Genomic DNA, 18,027 nt, shown 5'->3' on the forward strand with positions numbered 1-18,027 from the left:
AACCAATCAATGCACTACTCTTTGATGGCAACTAACCAACCAACCAATGCACTATTTGATGGCAAAAATATTATTGTTTCTGGTCAGTATGCTCATCACTTAAATACCCTCACATTGTTCTTTTTTAAATACCCTCCCTACTTCAGTGAAGACAACTACAGAACCAATCATGAATAAGCAAATAACATCTGCCCCCATATACACTCTTGCTCTAAAGTACTAAATAAAAAGAACAGTAACTGCCATAAATAGTAGATTGAGTGACAGGTTTGTTGAGAATAAAAATTAAAAAAAAATAAAAACACCACTTTAGACAAAGTGTTCTGACCAGAAACAATTCATTTTTTTCTTTTTTTTTTGGCTAACCCATTCCACCAAAACAAGCTAAGTTAGTAATTTCCTCTCTGGTTTACATCATAAATTTTTTATTTAAATATCTCTATGTTTGACCTATGTAACTATTAACGCCACTGTAACCACGGTTACTTGGGATATCCACCATTCACAACTGGCAGCATATGTATGTTGCATGAAATCTTTGTGAAATCAAAACTTCAATGTCAAAAGTCATTGCAAATAGACCGTTTACCTCCAGACAATTGCTAAAAGGTATGTTCTTGAAAGCTCAAATACTCGGAAAAAGAAACAGCTCTTTACTTCAAACAGAAGTCTCTAGTATTTTGTCTCCAGTATAAGATTACCATGTGTTCATGTAGAAAATTAACTTGTTACATACTAGGTGTAGAACATACTCAAATCTCTCACGACGATAATTGGCTTTTTGAAAAGCTGTATATATTCCTGCTGGCTTGAAGTAAAACCTTGGTAAGGTGGTGTGATTCCTTATATTTCTAAGATATGCAAATCAAGTTGCCATTATTAAGGAGAGTGGATGGTGTAACATAAACACTGACATACAAGTGTGATATTTCTCTTCAAAGAGAATATTGAAGAATGCATACCAGTGAATAGCAGTACTATACTATTCAAGTGCTCTAGAAAACATGACAAAAATTTACACATGAATGGCCACCATCATTCTTATGTAGAGCAGATTGGGACCAGAGTGAGATGTGAGGTAGATAACAGAGTATTCAACACTGCTTGCATACCCCTTGAGTCTTGGTGATTTAATCATGAAACTACAGTGGACACATGTCTGATAGTAGCCAAGAATGTGAATGGGAGGCAATGATGCAAAACAACTTGAGAGAGAGGGAGAGAATGTTAGCCTCAGAACAATGAAGAAAGTGCAGACCTGGTCATTATTGGTAACTGGAGATCAAAATGGCCAAACAGAGAACTCAGCATGACATCATTTAACCACTACTGTAGTTACTAAGTCATTTAACCACTACTGTAGATACTAAGTCATTTAACCACTACTGTAGTTACTAAGTCATTTAACAGAGAACTCAGCATGGGTATCATTTAACCACTACTGTAGTTACTAAGTCATTTAACCACTACTGTAGTTACTAAGTCATTTAACCACTACTGTAGTTACTAAGTCATTTAACCACTACTGTAGTTACTAAGTCATTTAACCACTACTGTAGTTACTAAGTCATTTAACCACTACTGTAGTTACTACGTCATTTAACCACTACTGTAGTTATTAAGTCATTTAACCACTACTGTAGTTACTAAGTCATTTAACAGAGAACTCAGCATGGGTATCATTTAACCACTACTGTAGATACTAAGTCATTTAACAGAGAACTCAGCATGACATCATTTAACCACTACTGTAGATACTAAGTCATTTAACCACTACTGTAGTTACTAAGTCATTTAACCACTACTGTAGTTACTAAGTCATTTAACCACTACTGTAGTTACTAAGTCATTTAACCACTACTGTAGTTACTAAGTCATTTAACCACTACTGTAGTTACTAAGTCATTTAACCACTACTGTAGTTACTAAGTCATTTAACAGAGAACTCAGCATGGGTATCATTTAACCACTACTGTAGTTACTAAGTCATTTAACAGAGAACTCAGCATGACATCATTTAACCACTACTGTAGATACTAAGTCATTTAACAGAGAACTCAGCATGACATCATTTAACCACTACTGTAGATACTAAGTCATTTAACAGAGAACTCAGCATGACATCATTTAACCACTACTGTAGTTACTAAGTCATTTAACCACTACTGTAGTTACTAAGTCATTTAACCACTACTGTAGATACTAAGTCATTTAACAGAGAACTCAGCATGGGTATCATTTAACCACTACTGTAGTTACTAAGTCATTTAACCACTACTGTAGTTACTAAGTCATTTAGTTTGGTAATTCCTTTTATTCCTAATTTCATGATGACATGGAAATGAAAATTTGAAGTGCTGCTAAGTTTTTCGTACAAAATCACAAAAGTTGGGAATTTAAACGGTATTTCATGTCCTGAATGATATGTTCATGAAACTATTTTGAACAGAATTTATTTCATTCACAAGTTTTGAAAGTCTTCAAAGTCAAACTTAGTTTATCATCACACAAAAAAAACCCAGTAAAATCACAAAAGTGTGATCTTAAGCAAACAATGTCTCATGTCATGAACACGTTATTTTGAACAGAATTTGTTGAAATGCATCTGTACCTTGCTACCATAAGTAAAAAAATAACAAAATCACAAAGTTAGGAACTTCAAACACACAAGCAATATTTGATATCATGTGTTTGTGAAGCTATATATTCTTGTGTATCAGGGTAACAGAAAGTTACCCTGATACACAAGGAGGCAAAGTTCTAAAAGTTGTAACTCCCTTGTCAATGTAAATCACAAGAAATTCACAAAAGTCCTTTTCAACTCAAACTGAACAACAACACTAAAGAAGCAGAATTTTCTCATTCCCGTGTATTCTATGGCATTACTACAACTTTTTCTTTTACATGGACACTGAAAAGAAATGATTTGAAGCAAAGCAGAAAACAACAGAATGATATAAAATGCCTTTTTAGAGTAAGAGAGATTATCTTTAGTTTAATTCAGCTGACTTGAGGATTGAGGTTGCCTGTATTTTAACCATTAGAGGGTCAAGAGTTTCTTTAAGCTACACAATGCATACCAGTTAAAAAGCCCTTCAGACATGCCCAGTGAATGAATGGAAGCTATCATATATACACTCTGGTGTATCTGTAACACAAAACATGATATGGGTAAGTTCAACTACCAAATCGGTAGAAATTAATAGATTCTGTACTCATGATTACCAGTAAACATACATGTAAACATTATCTAAAATATTATAAACATTGGACATTGTTGTCCTTATTTGATATTAAGTAACACTCGGGACCAGCCGTGCTACTAAACTACAACCCATCACTTTGTGTTACTAGTTCATATCACCTACAGCAGACAACTGTAAATACATGTACTGACATTTGAATCACACATGAAATAGGGTCTGTGTTTGAATGGATTTGAATAGACAGACATATAACAAGGAAACAACAATGACCTCTTTCCGTCTACAAACCATGAATGAACTCAGTTACAGTAAAAAATGGCTTCTAGATGCTATCTGTGGCAATGAAGAGAGATCCTGAGATTCAATGCCATGGGATAGCATCCAGACTATTATAAAGCAAAATATGCCATCATACTGTTATTACTGTATTAGAATCTATTAACCTTTTTCCATTTTGGAACAAACTTTACTACCATATACACTATAATGATAATGAATCTTTATTCGTCCAAATAAATTCGTAAATTTGTTGAATGGTCACCACTGAGCAGCACCCTAGTGTTGAAAAGCAGGAGGAAACCAGAGTACCCAGAGAAAACCCTGCATTGTTCGGCAGGGTCAAACTGAACATCACCCTTCTACATTGTTAATTTTTAATCAAATACAGTGGGTACCACTTTGGACCTCGAACTTCGAGCTAACCACTTGGCAACCGACAACCATAGGCGTATCACAGCCTCTCGTGCGGCACCATCCAAGATGTGCCACCAATCTCATTATTTCGCAGTTTCGCGGAAGAAAGAACAGCTCTGGTTTGTGAGAATGCTGACAATCCATAGGGTTTATGTTCAAATTAGAACTAATCAACAAATTATATTTGCAACCTTTGTCACATCTGTCAGAGTTTCTTATACATAAATTGTAACATGTATCTATAGAGTCAGTGAAAAAAATGATATCTAAATGGATATTTTTACCTTCAAATCTTTTTATTGTGGACTCTTGTTCAAGTAAATATTGAGTTTATAACTACTGACCTGATGCCACTCTGTGGAAAGGGCAAAGGCTAGTCATAGTTTTTGATTTGAAACATTTTGAGTGGAGTTTTGTTGACAGCTAGTTTACCGTGTTGTTCACGGTTAGGTAAAACGCCTACTTTTGACCTTCAAGCTGACCCCCCCATTTACTGCGTACCTTTCACTATCTTGAACACCTCTTTGTCACTAACCCTTAACATGTCCCCCGCTAAATGTCGATTACAATCCTACACCCATGGACTGATGTTACCATGAACTGGCGTTTCAATAAAACTTGGAAGGCCATTTCAAATTCAATGTCAATTTTTTGTTCTTATTTGAAACTGTGTAATATCTCTATAGAATGACTGATTCCTTTGAACTATCACCCAACAGAGCTGAACTTCAACTAATTTGTTTTGCTAAGAAAAGAATTGTTGTTGGTAGTGTTTATTATGCTACCTTTTTGTGTACTCTTAGTTTACTGTAGGGTGGTGTATGTACTCAAAGAATTCCTACCTGTGTAATACATGTAAATGACCTGTTACATGTATGATGAAACCACTTCCAAGATGTCATCCTTTTCCACATCCTTGCACTCTCACAAACAAACTTGGACCAATTAAAGGCAGCTGCACTCAGTCGCAGTTTACATAGTTTCAGATAGATTCTGAAAATGTCACTTTTATTTTTCCAAAATGCCTTTTATAGTGAACAGTGAAAAGATGCAAATGTAGATAGATTAATATGCCCAGGGTTTCTTCACCTATACCAACAGCAAAGGTCAAAGGGCATCTAAAGAGGTCAGTAAGTAATGCACACTTTGACCCTCACTTGTCTTCACTGTACTTTTACCCTTCTAGATTTTCCCACCAAATCAACAAAAGTGTTTTACCCCTCTGTCACCAATTTTGATCATTTAATGGATTATCATGAAGGTTATTAAAAAGTCTTTACAAATACTGAAAAGGTTGTAAAAATTCAAATTTGGGTGAAAGTGAATATGTTTCAATGAGTAAACTTTGTTTAAAATTGAGCCCATTGTCCTCAGATTAACTTGGTTGTGGCTTTAATTGTTGAAGGTCAAGTGTGCTTGGTACTATAGTTGAATTGTTGGACTAATTACCAGAGAATTAAGCCTTTTCACCAGTCTTACAACAAAATCTACCTTTCCTTAGAATTCCCAAGAAAATCAATGAAAGCTTTGCTTTGTAATCCTAGACACTGTAGACTCAGTTTGTCTCTCAATGCGTGACTGCTTCAAGTGAAAAGTAGTGTTTTTAGTTTTTAAGAAAGTTGTGCTGCTGTGCTGACATCCTCATTATTCATGTGTATGTAGTATGCTCATTTAAATGAGCAACTCATTTGAATGCAAGGGAGACATTATTGTTAGAAGTTCTTGGGGAAACAGACTTCTGAAAGAAGGGGAAATAACCCAGATAATAAAAAGGTGTGTCCAGACTGACCGTCCAGTCAGTGGTTAAGGAAGAGACTGCTGTGACAGCCTGGCCGGGACAATCGCTACTTTGTATAGTTTGTCACATTGACCTTTATAGACATCCCAACTAAGGTTGTATGATTCCCACAGTCACAACTCATACCATTAGCATACCACATCTACTACACTAAACTATGTCTCACAGTCAAATATTCATGTTCCTGATCTATATTAAGTGCAATACAATGTTCCAAAAAGGAATCAATTGATTAGTCCTAAATATTCCTGTAATTTAGCTATGATTGCATTAGACTAGAGGTATATCAGAGTAAAAAAAAAAGGAGCCTTCACCCCAAGGAAAGGTCAGCTGCTATGTCACACACCACTATGAAAGGAAAGATGTTAGCCTGTGAATGGAAATCTTTTGAACAGTGGTTGCTGTCTTGCAATACGATACTTGGAGTAAAAGTAGACAGTTGTGGGTTATTAAGTATTAAGGATTTGCATGTCTCATAGCTACCACTAAGGTGAGCTTTCATAAGTTGGTTTCCTTCCTTTGCATTCTATGTAGGCCTGGAAGTAGACACTCTTTATTTAACCTACCTAGGTTATTACCCCGACCCAGCCATCACCATAGCAACCTGTCTTTCTGTCAGTATAGATTTCCACCTTAGCCAGTGTTCTGTGTCTATTGTCTGTATTCCTGCCTATTTCCTCAGAAAACAATTAGTCTGGAGGCTTCACCAGCAATTAATTTGGTGTCAAGGGGTTCATGTATACTTCATCTTCTTACATTTCAACATTCCTTATAAGGATTGAATGCCATGCCCAAGCCCCACCCACTTGGCTATGATTGGTCCAAAGTATGTATAATGAGCTGTCAACTGTGATGCCTGGCTGAGAGCCAATCATGTCCAGCTGACTTTTCCTTATTAATCCTGCTAGTCAGTGTTAGCTTGTCTTGCCTTTCTGGATTTGGGGCTTGTCTGCAGTGCACAGAAGCTTTGTAGATTCAACACATTGCAAAGAATTTACTGGCCGTGGGTACGGCCATGTATAGCTTTGTGGATTTACCTCTTCAGAGGAGATGGCTGTTCTTTTTAGCCGTATTTTGTCTTTCAGCAGTAATCAGTGTACAAGGCCAAGGTAAGTCTCAATCTGTCTTTTTCCCCCTTGGAGTTTTCCCTCCACCTCTGCAAAGTTGTGAAGTCTTGCATGATTAATTATAGTCACTTCATAGTGTACACTTCAAACTGCACATACAACATATACCAACAAAACTGACAAACCATCTCATATATCTATTTTCACCAACATCTGGCAAGGTTCCAGAAATGATACAGAAATATATGATTACTGTTGAAAATAGAGGAGCAATGGGTTCTTACTCTTGGAGTGCTCATGTCAATTTCCTCCATTGTTGCTAGTAAAGTAGTTCCCAAAGTTTTATTAATTGACCTTTATAGATGCTATAGCTTTGTAGTTGTTGTGATGTGTAAGTTGAGAGGAGAGTATCACACACTGGGACAACTTCAAGGCAAGGAACGTAGCAGCTCAAGGGGAATGGTATGTCTGCCAACATGGCAGGCTCACTCTCTGCTTCAGTAACTTTCAAGGTATCATATTTTCACATCAAGTGGACAAACTGTGGTCTCGTCAAATGCCTTAAAGTTGGATTGTCAATGGGGTCAAATTTCTTGGCAGTGAAAGCCGTTTCCAGTATGTCAAATATTCTGATTAATGTGGCCAGCCTGTTAACAGAGAGAGGCCAGTGGGAGATCGAGGTTGAGGTTGACAATTTCAAAATCTACTGGATTACTCTGCAACGTGACTCTGTTGATTTTGAGCTATTTTGGATTTTTAATGCACAGATGCACTTTCCCGAAAGGGTATGTGATGATATAGTTTCCAAACGTGGTTGCAGATTTAGCTTAACTCTGATGCTTTGTTATTCACACAGTTTGTGAATTGCTACCTCTTTTAACTTATACTCTTCTCATAGCTGCAGGGAAGTTCACTTTATTTGCTGTTGGTCTTTTTCTCAGGGGAGGAGATTAAAGAGGAGAGATAACCAAAGACAGGGACTTGTTTTTCATACATTATCATTCATGCTCCACATGCATAAATAACAGGATCATTCCATTTCCCACATGGATAGGTATCAGGCTTATTCCATTCATGAGATGGGTAGACAGTGGTTAAGGTATAAATAAGTTGAGTGGCTGTCAATTGTCTCAGTGAATGAAAATACAATGTCATTCAAGGAATTCTTTGTCATAAACATAAAGTGTCATGATTGTGACTTTTTATCCTTTTCTTCATTCAGCTCATTTTCACTCTTCTTGGTTGCTTACACAATCTTGAGAATGGGAAAGCCAAGTTTTAATTAGTTTTACCTCAGTCCCAATTATTACTATGTTAAAAGTAGTCATTGTATGTATATAAGCACCCATTTGTGGGGGGTCTCTGTTACATAACTAGTAATCTGGAAAACTCTATAAACAGATCTCATGTCTCCCCTAGCTATGCATAAATTTATATTGAATTACCAATTCTTATTTGTTAAACCACTTTGTCAAGAAATACAGATTTTCATGATTAGTTAAACCATTTGTCACCATTGCCATTCACTTTGTAATTCTTGTGGGAAATTGATATACTAACAATAGGTTTATAGAGAGCAGAAAATCCCAACTTGCTTCCCCACTGGATATTTTCTCAATTGATATCTAACCTTGTCAACCCAGTCACCATGTTGAGAAATCAAAAGCTGGTAGAAGCATAATACTAGTATATGTCAGTGACTATACTGTCTTGAGTCCACTGCTTTGAATCATTGCACTGGCTATCTACTTAGGGGCACTAATTATGACTTCTCTCAATTTTCTGGGTCTCACTACTGTCCCCTTTGTTGTACAATAGACTATCTCCATATTCAGTAGAGTGTAACAATCTGGACTACCTCAAAAGAAACATGAATAACCACAAAAGAAGATGCTGATTGGCTGCTGGCTCTAAAAGTTTTCACAAAATCTAGACTTACAAAGTCAATTCCTAAAGTGACTGATTCAAGAATTTTCATTCTTAAAGTTCAAAAGTGTCAAAGATGTACCTTAAACATCATCACTTACTGGTCATCTGTGACTTATCTTTCACTGTAAGAGAATTTACAGTGACTTCATTGTCACCCTTTGCATATCTTTCACTGTAACACCTGTGTAAGAGAATTTGCAGTGACATGGCTTCTTATCTATGTGATTTAATGCCTTCAATATAGGGTAATAGTGACTTTCTAAAAGTGATTTATTTATATCTGTCATACAGATAGCTTACTGATGTGGCCTTTGTCCTAGATAATAACTGTCGTAAAGTCTGTCTGGTGATTCCAGCTTTCAACTCTACTGACCCCTGGAATTCTTCAACAAATTTACTTGCTGAAAATGTTACAGATTGTATGCTGTAGAATCAAATTTTGAAAATGAAAAACAAATTATCATTGTTAGTATTATTTGTGATACATAGAAATAAGTAGTTTTCAACTTTTGTTGTTGTTGAAAGTTTCATAAAAAGTTAACATGGAAAGCTTGATACCCTTAAAAAAGATAAACCTGAACAAAAAGAGTTTGAAAAAGAAAAGAAAAAGGGAAGGACTTTTCAGACCTTACAGCTCAGAAGGGAAGTCCTATGATGTAGTTGTCAGTTTTACTACAATGGAAAGTTTAGTATTTTTTAAAATTTGTTTATTAGCCGATAGTAGTGGTTACCAAAGCAGAGATTAAATAACATAGACAGATGTCTGATACTCTCAAAGTCGTTTCTTACTTGAAAAGAATTAGGATTTACTATTTTATTTATGATGGATGAAAGCTTTAGCTAAGAATTGGCAGTGAAATCATGGACTGGCCCGTTGTAAGATGCGATGTGACCTTCTACTCTACGTGCTGTTTGGTTGAAGGTCAAAGGTCATCTCTCATTCCTTACAGTGTGTGCATCTGAAATGTCGAACTTCTGGAACTGGTTAAAGTCTATGTGAGGTAAAACGATCTCAGTTGGCCTATGTGTGAAGGTATACACAAACTGCTTGTGGTAGGATGATAGATATTTAAAGTACTGGATCTTTAGTCATTTTGCATATTTAGAAACTGTTGAAGGTAGTCAAGTAAGTAAGCTTTAATAGGTGCAATAAAGCAATATCTACATAAGTGGGGGTTTAGAAACTGTAATGGTAAACCTCCACAGAAAATCTTAGAATCTGTATGGAGGTTTAGAAACTGTCTATAATAGTAAAACTCCCACAGAAAATCTTAGAATCCGCTTGGGGTATTAGAAACTGTCTTTGGTAGTGCATGTAGGGAAAGTGAAGTCAGAATTTGTGGGTCTTTAGAAACTCATTTATACTGTAATCCGAAAACTGAGGGCAAGATAATCTTAGAGGGGGGTGGTGGTGGGGGGTGGGAGGAGGGTTAGAAAATGTCTAAAGTTAGCAAGTAAAGAATAATGTAGTTAAGATCATATGTGTGTCTTTAGAAATGAATGGTTATCCAGGTGAAGTATCAAAGCTCTGAACCTAAGTAAGCAATTACAATATACCAGTAATTGGTTTAATTACATGTGTGTACAAAAATACTTTTCATATATCTTTCAAGCTGTTAAAAGTTTGCCAAGTCCCCACGGTAATACCAATCTCCTTTATCAATACAAGAAAGGCTTTGAAAACTGTTGAAGTTTGAAGGAAACACCAATGATATGCCTTAAGGTGTGACCTAGGTGTCTGTACTGTTGGCTATATGAACTGAAGGACAGATTGGTACCATTAATTTGTTATGTCTTCCCTTATCTTCTTTGTGTTTGTGGTGTCAAGTCAGTGATAAATAGTCAGGTTGTCTAAATTTTATGTAGTCAATTCTTGTGGTGTACTTTACTAGTATATACAAGTAGTAACAGCTGATAAAAGCCTTTGGGTGAAACTTTCAAACACTTCCGAAAGACATTCTAGAGTAAAAGTTAACCTCCAGACAGGGTTTAATAGACCAAATGAAGAACTTTTGTGTTGTAGTAGAGAATGCCTGATAGAAGAGTGACCTGACTTATGATCTTTAGGATGTGAGGCGGAAAGATCATAATGTACAGCCCTCACCCAACCCCCCAACCCCCCAGCCCCCCAACCCTATTTTTAAGTACAGGGTACAGATCTCTGGTTTCAAGAAAGGGGAGTATTTTAAGTTCAGAAAGTTCAATTTGCAGAGAAAATAATGATATAGGAAACATTGATATTAACTTAATACAGGGTATTGTGATACATGACTTGTATGACTAAACGAAGCAGTTGGTCAACATGTGGAAGTGGCAGTCTGCGGAGCTAGAATTTTGATTTGGAGTCAGACTATGATCATGCAGGATATTTGACTACAGGGACAAGTTGGAAACTATATAACTCATTTGATAGACCCTGCACATCACAATAGAAATGTAGGACGTCAGGTAATGAATTTCCAACTACAATGATACTATCTACTTTTGTTCAAACTCATTCATAAGATGACAAGGAAAAGACATTAAAGTAAAGGAGGATATCTATAATAACTCCGATAGTGGCCGTCAAAGAATAAATACACACCACTACTAGCCTGGCCTTCCCTTCAAGTTCATCCCTTCAAGTTCTACAAATGACCTTACAACAACAAAAAGCAATCACCTTGGTAACATCACGAAGATGCTGCCTTTAGAAGTTCTTGTACTTGGACTATGTCTAAGGTCTCCAGTGAACTGTTAGCAATGGTAGCAGGATACACTGGTCAACCCTATACTTTCAACAGAGATTAAATTTCAAGAACATGTACAATGTAAACACAGGGTATATACTAGTTATGTATGTAAAGATTTATTGAGATAATAAAAGAAAACCAGCCATATATTAAGTCATAAATACAAGTAAGGCACCTACCTCCTGTAGTGTTAAGGACTTTGTAGTGACAATGCATTGGAAGTGTTACTTTCTGTAAATTCATCAATCCACATATTTGAAAATAGAAGTGATTAGGAAATAAGAATTGCTGCCAATAGTTCAAAGAGATTGTGGTGCTTTAGGTTCTTGCAAATATTTTCACTCCATCACTTTTTCCTTGCAAAATTAGACAGCTTCTGACTTGTGGTCCAACCTTGTGTAACGGCCTCAACTGAATGGAAACATCTTTGTCAACTGGATGTTGTATGTGAATGTTAACCATGGGGGAGACATTTTCAGTAGCTCATATCAGCCTTCCAGGGTGCCAGATACCATTATTAACTTATACATTTTTCATGTCATGTTTTGACACTAGTACGTCATTGGATGTAGTCATTGGATGTAGTCTTGTCAGCCGATGTAGGCCGATGGCTTGTTGGTGACAGATAGTAAACAGAAATGCAGTGAAAGGTTTGGGGTTCAGAATAAGTTAAAGAACAGATGGGCCCTAACTTGGTTACTGAGTATTACCATAAACATTCCATGATCCCAACTATGTGACAGTATTGACCCTCATCTTTCTACTTTGAAATATTGCTACGTTTGTAGATGTATACTTTACTGTCTTTCAATGGCATCAGTTTAACCCCAGATACCTTCATTTTTTAAGACAGAAACTTCAATTTGTGTAATTAAATTCTTTTATTAGACAATTTGATCCTCGTTTTCTTTGTAGAGGAAAGAATTTATTCACCCAAACAGATTTTTGTCAAAACTTTTTTCATTGTTATTGTGATTAATATATCCAAATTATTTCACTTGGCAACTGATATGGCAATGATTATTCAGGTCTGTTCAAATGGTATGTTTATGAGATAGTTTCATGGTGAATATTCATAATCATAGGTTCATGATAGAGCAGGTTAATGCTGGTAGTAGCAGAACTCGACAGTGTGTTTTTTTATCGCTGGAGATAACAGCTGCTTTATATTGTAATCAGACAATGTACAGGAAAGTGGGATGAACAAGCATTGAAGTGGCTGAGAAAGATGTCTTTATACACCATTATATGGTACTGAACAATTTACCGGAAGTTGATGAATTACAAATTCTTAAAGCGTACACACGTTGACTGAATTATGATAAACACGGTAGACATTGAACCACTTAAAGTTATTGTCAAGGTATGGTCATTAATCTTAAGAATTCATCACATTGTATTTGTTATGAATGGTTTGTATGCCAGTAAACTTTACCAATGAGAACTGAAAAATCTCAGCTAAGTCTCATAGATGACAGAGGAAGGATGTGCTTTCATAAACAGCAAAACACCTCGAGGTTTGAATAAAGCCTTTCATTTATCAAAACTTATACAGATTTCTAAAAATACTGTTTTGAGAGAGTAAAAGATTTTAAAGATGTGCTTTATCCATGCAGATATAGACAGTTGGGCAGCTAGAAAGAAAAAAAAAATCTAGGTATACCATTTAGTTCAGATGTTTATGATGACACATGCAGTCTTTTCATGGCTTCAGGAAAGTTTTAGGTGGGTGGGGTGGGGAGGGCAGTATAGACTCATAGCTTATATCACAAAGTGGAGCATATAGCTATTAAAATTATGTTTTACTTCTACTTAGTGAAAGCACCTTCTGATTTAGATAAAGGTTATTTTATCATATGAAGGAAATGTTATCTTGTCCAAATATTTCATCTAGTGTTATTTGACTTCTTCAGTGGACTCAGATCTTCTATATCTGATTTGATGGATTGAGATGAGGGAACCATGTGTCAGTGAGACATCGTAAGAATGCTAAAATAGGAGCATTTCTTTGTCTGCATTATTTGCTCTTAGCTGTAGCATTGAGGGTACTTTGTACCACAGCTCTCCTAAGTGACCCGGCATTCCACAAAGGGCAGATAGAGACAAAGGTTTAGAGAAGTGTTTAGCATGTCTGGAGTGTACTAGTCTAGTTCCTGTACAGTATATCGTTATGATTTATACCTTCACTCACACCACAGTTGGCACCCAGACTAGGAGTGCACTTATGTAGACTTTACAATTAGGCAATCATGGGCATATGCTTCTGATTTGTGCCTGAATTCTTTGCAAGGCTGGGAAGGGTCTTTCCTTCCTGCTATGTCTGGTTTGTGGTTGACACAACTTTTTTTACGGAATATGGTAAATGTAGAAAGGAAACCAGACTATTGTGTGCCTGTAGCAATCCACAGAGGTTATTTACAGACAGTCGCATAGTTCATAGAAAAGTCTGAATGGTACTGTCTGTTAGACAGATAATATTTCCTGTGTCTGCTGTAGTTTGTCTGGTGGGACTTTCTAACTTTGGGCATTCAATTTTTCGCCTGGCTAGTTTTCGGGTAGTTTGACTTTTCAAACAAGAACACAGAACACAAGACAGGTAGACCCTTTTAGAAGACGTCATGGTTGTTTGAAATCAAAATGGTATATAAAGTACTATAGTTTGTGTGTGGTCAAAGTTTGCATGGTTAATGTGAAATTCAATGACTGTACTTTTGGTATTGTTTTACAATGCACCTGTATGCATATTAGCCCAGGGACTTGTCTTGGCATTATTATGTAATAATGTTTCAAGAAACACTTTGGTTTCTGAAGAAGCTGTCTAGCTGTGAGTTTCTTGAGATAGGAATACAGCCATGATAAGGCTTATAGGCTTTATGTATATTATCAAAGAACACATACTTGGTATTTGTCAGACTGAGAGAGAGTTTTAGGATGTTTACGACTATCATCGCAGAACATCTAGAGTTGTTATTTGGAACATGGTAGATTGGTAGTCATATGAACACTTTACTCCACCTCCACCCCCATATGATTTATAATTTGTTTAGTCGAAATACTTAACTTCATCTTGAATATTGATGTATCTTTGTGGAATCTATGCCAGCTGTAACAACACATACATCACACCATAAACAACACACATAGTAGCATGTATGGTATAGAAAATAGGCTAAGATAGAAAAGTGGTCTTGTTTCTGTCATTACTATTGATATCTTTGGCAATATTTTTATATTGAGCAAGATAACTCAATATCTATGATGGTTATTCAACTTGAAGACAATCACAAAAAAAGTGACTTGCCTTTGTACTTAAAAATGTCTCTGAGACAAGAGAAACCTTTCTTTCTTAGTTCTACATATTATTTCATTTGTTTGTTTGTTTGTTTGTTTTGGTTTCCTCTAAATTTGATGTTTGATGTGTATCGGTTTGTCATGCATGGTTATAATTCTGTTAATTTTTTTTTAACTAAAATAAAAAAATCTTTGTTTCTATCATTAAGATAAAAATGAAAACATAGAATAACTGGATGCATATAATTATAATAAAAGATAATAACAGGTTGATTAAGGAAAAAATAAAAACTTTTTTTCTCTGTGTGTGCATGACTCTTTAAAAAAACGTCTCAACTCTTCTGTTCTTTGATATGAAATGTACTAAGATGTCTTTCCAAATTACTGAGATATTTGAATTAGCATGCTCAGTAGAGATTTACTCATCCATATTTGATAATATGAATGAGCTACACAGCACTCTAAATATTATCAACTTACTAACTAAAGAAATTAATTCCCTGATTGCTATTTCTGTGTGAAGATAGTTGCCTTGTTGGTTTCAGGTTTTAAGTTACACATAGAATGTAGCTGTAATCTTAGGAGGACATTATAAAAACTAAAATGCAGTCATGTGATCCAGCATTAGGCACTTGATAACCACAAAGACTTGGCTTTGATCAGGCTTAACATACTGGCCTGATAATGTTCTGACAAACACAGTTGTCAAGAAGATAGTCGAGTTTCTTGGTTAGCAACTGACTTATGGCTGTAAGAAACTGAGGATGTCCACATGATCAGGATGAAAGCTACTTTGTAGCAATAAACTGAAACCTAACTAGGCAACAAATCTTCATTTTAGCATTCTATGCTGTCTCAACTTTGCATATTTTACATGTAATGTCCTAGAAGTTGCACCATGTCTTTCAGCCTCTGGATATTGTAATTGTCTACACACAAGTAGAAAATCAGATCATTTCTATACTAACACATCAGTATTTAAATGTATATTAAGCACATTAGTGGCTTACATACACCAACCTACTGCTTATCTTAAAGATCACTATCAGCTAACACCGCTCACATTTCACTAATTGTAAATCTAAAAGTGACAAACAACTGCAATTCATACCTGTCAATTCACAAAATTACCCTTGGCACTGAACTTCCCAAAGCTATAGTGTCACCAGTAACTGCTCATACTGCACAGAAATATTGTCTTTTAAAAAGTAATTTGTATTTTGTTTAGCTATATAATTTTAATAAGGAAACTGAACAAGATTTTTTTGTAATCGTCAACAGTGGTGGACTAAATTACCAAACTCATAACTTTAATTTCATGAGCTGCTTGCAAGATTACGTAGACTCATTATTTGTTTGTAAAGCTATACTTTATGCAAATTAGACCAGTTGTCATTGGCTCAAAGTTGTCATGTGAAAAATTCAACCAATAGAATCAATGAATTTTGCAGTGATGGTGGCACTATACTTTGAAAACAACTCCCTAAGTGAATGAAAATATTCCCCAAGTTCTTCATAAATTGGCAAAAGGTTGTATGTAGATAAAGGTTTTTGCTTGTTTTGTTAGTTGCATGTGATTTGCTTTTGCATGTAGTGTTTGTTTTGTTAAAGTTATGTTTTTTTCGTTTAGATATTTGTATGCTTCGCTTGTAACAGTATGCCCCGTACATAAATGGTAGATATAGTTGTAAACACTTATAAACTATTTGTCTATTGAAAAAAATATGTACGATGGATAAAAATAGCATCATATTGCCTGTGTCTGTATTGTAAATATAAGCTGTGACGTACACTTCATACACTTGAAGAGACCACAGGATTGTTACACAGCTGACGTACCCTACCGAATGTTCCAGAACATTGTTATTCTTATTGAAACATTTTATTCATTGAGTTCCAAGGCTTCATTTGAAACACAAGAATGTGATATTGCACAGTGTTCCAATTTTCACTTGCACTCATTCTTTTAGTTCAGACTCCATTTTTGCATCACTCACTGAAACATAATATTCACTTTCTGAAAGGTAATATGTTGATACTGATGGTAGGGGGAGAACATATGATAAATTTATGATATGAACAAATGGGGAGAGAGTAAACCATTTTTACCCACATTCCCTGACATTTATGAGTGTTTACAGTCTTAATCTACCAGTGCCAACAGTAAGCTGATAGCCCCATGCCGCCGCCGCTGCTGCTGCCCGCCCTTCTGGAGCTTTGTTTTCTTTCAGAATGCATGTTAATATTTTGTTTTATTTTCACTTATTTTGATTTCATCCAGATGGTCTATTTTGCATAGTTGCGTATTCTGCACAGCAGCAATTTTATTTTATTTTATATTTATCTGATTAATTAATGGATGCATGTCTAGTTGCAGGAGCAAGTGGGCTGGCTGTTCCGCTTCATCCCCTGGCTATGCCCCATTACCAGCATTGGGTGTTTGCACTGGGATATGCACCTGAGCTCCGCAAGGCTTTATGTTGGCTGAGAAACCTTTTCAACACTTTCACTCAACACATTTGATATTAAAGTATAATTTGTATGAATATAAATATATATATTGTATTATATATATAGCTTTTTCCCAACTTATGATACAAGTTTTGTGATATGAAATGTCCCTTCAATGTAACACACTCCATACCTCATGTCCATTATCACGGTTAGTTCACCTTGTAATGCATCTAATTTTTTTAATGAAATAAGCATAATTTTGCCTGAAGGCATTGTTTTGTTAATCCCAATCAAGACCTTGCTATGATGCATGACAAGCAAGGCATTTACAATAAGCATTTTAAAAGTTTCATGACATTTGTAAAATGATGAGTGCAAGCACCCAGTGTGTTTGTGTTTCAGGAAACTTAAAAAATTGCGTCATGTGTTTGCATGCTGTTTTATATAAAGTCTGTGTTGTATTGTGTTGTGTTGTGTGTACAGTACAGTTGTTCAAAATTGTGATGCGTTTTATGTGTTTTGATCTTTCAACAGGTCTTAATGTATCCAGTTAGTATGTGTCAGTGTTCATTGTATTTCATTTATCTCATGCAGAATCTGGTTATTTGTAATCCCTCCAGTTCATATATACAATTAGCAGTCATGTGTCATGTATTTGATCCATTCATTTGTGAGTTCCTTCATGTGCAGGAGTCCTGCAAACTGGCGATGTAATAATTACAATCATTACCAATTGACCTTTGAACCCTTTCATGGCCTTTTAGTTTTTTCACACTTTTCACTTACACAGACCAATAATGTATTTGACATGACATTGCATATATATATATATTACATGGCATCTCTTTTGACATATA

The 18,027-nt window shown here is 35.7% G+C and overlaps 1 protein-coding gene across 4 annotated transcripts in view; it reads left to right on the plus strand.

Moving 5' to 3' along the window:
* The first annotated feature begins 6,608 nt into the window (after positions 1 to 6,608).
* LOC144447436 (uncharacterized) overlaps positions 6,609 to 18,027 on the plus strand; it is a 70,234-nt gene continuing 58,815 nt past the window's right edge. For all 4 annotated transcript variants that reach the window (XM_078137462.1, XM_078137463.1, XM_078137464.1 and 1 more), the window contains exon 1: positions 6,609 to 6,806. In XM_078137462.1, coding sequence (XP_077993588.1) covers positions 6,713 to 6,806 — 94 coding nt within the window. In that variant the 5' untranslated portion in view covers positions 6,609 to 6,712. The remainder of the gene's footprint in view (positions 6,807 to 18,027) is intronic.

This window comes from Glandiceps talaboti, chromosome 16, assembly GCF_964340395.1.
Source record: "Glandiceps talaboti chromosome 16, keGlaTala1.1, whole genome shotgun sequence".
Lineage (NCBI taxonomy): Eukaryota > Metazoa > Hemichordata > Enteropneusta > Spengelidae > Glandiceps > Glandiceps talaboti.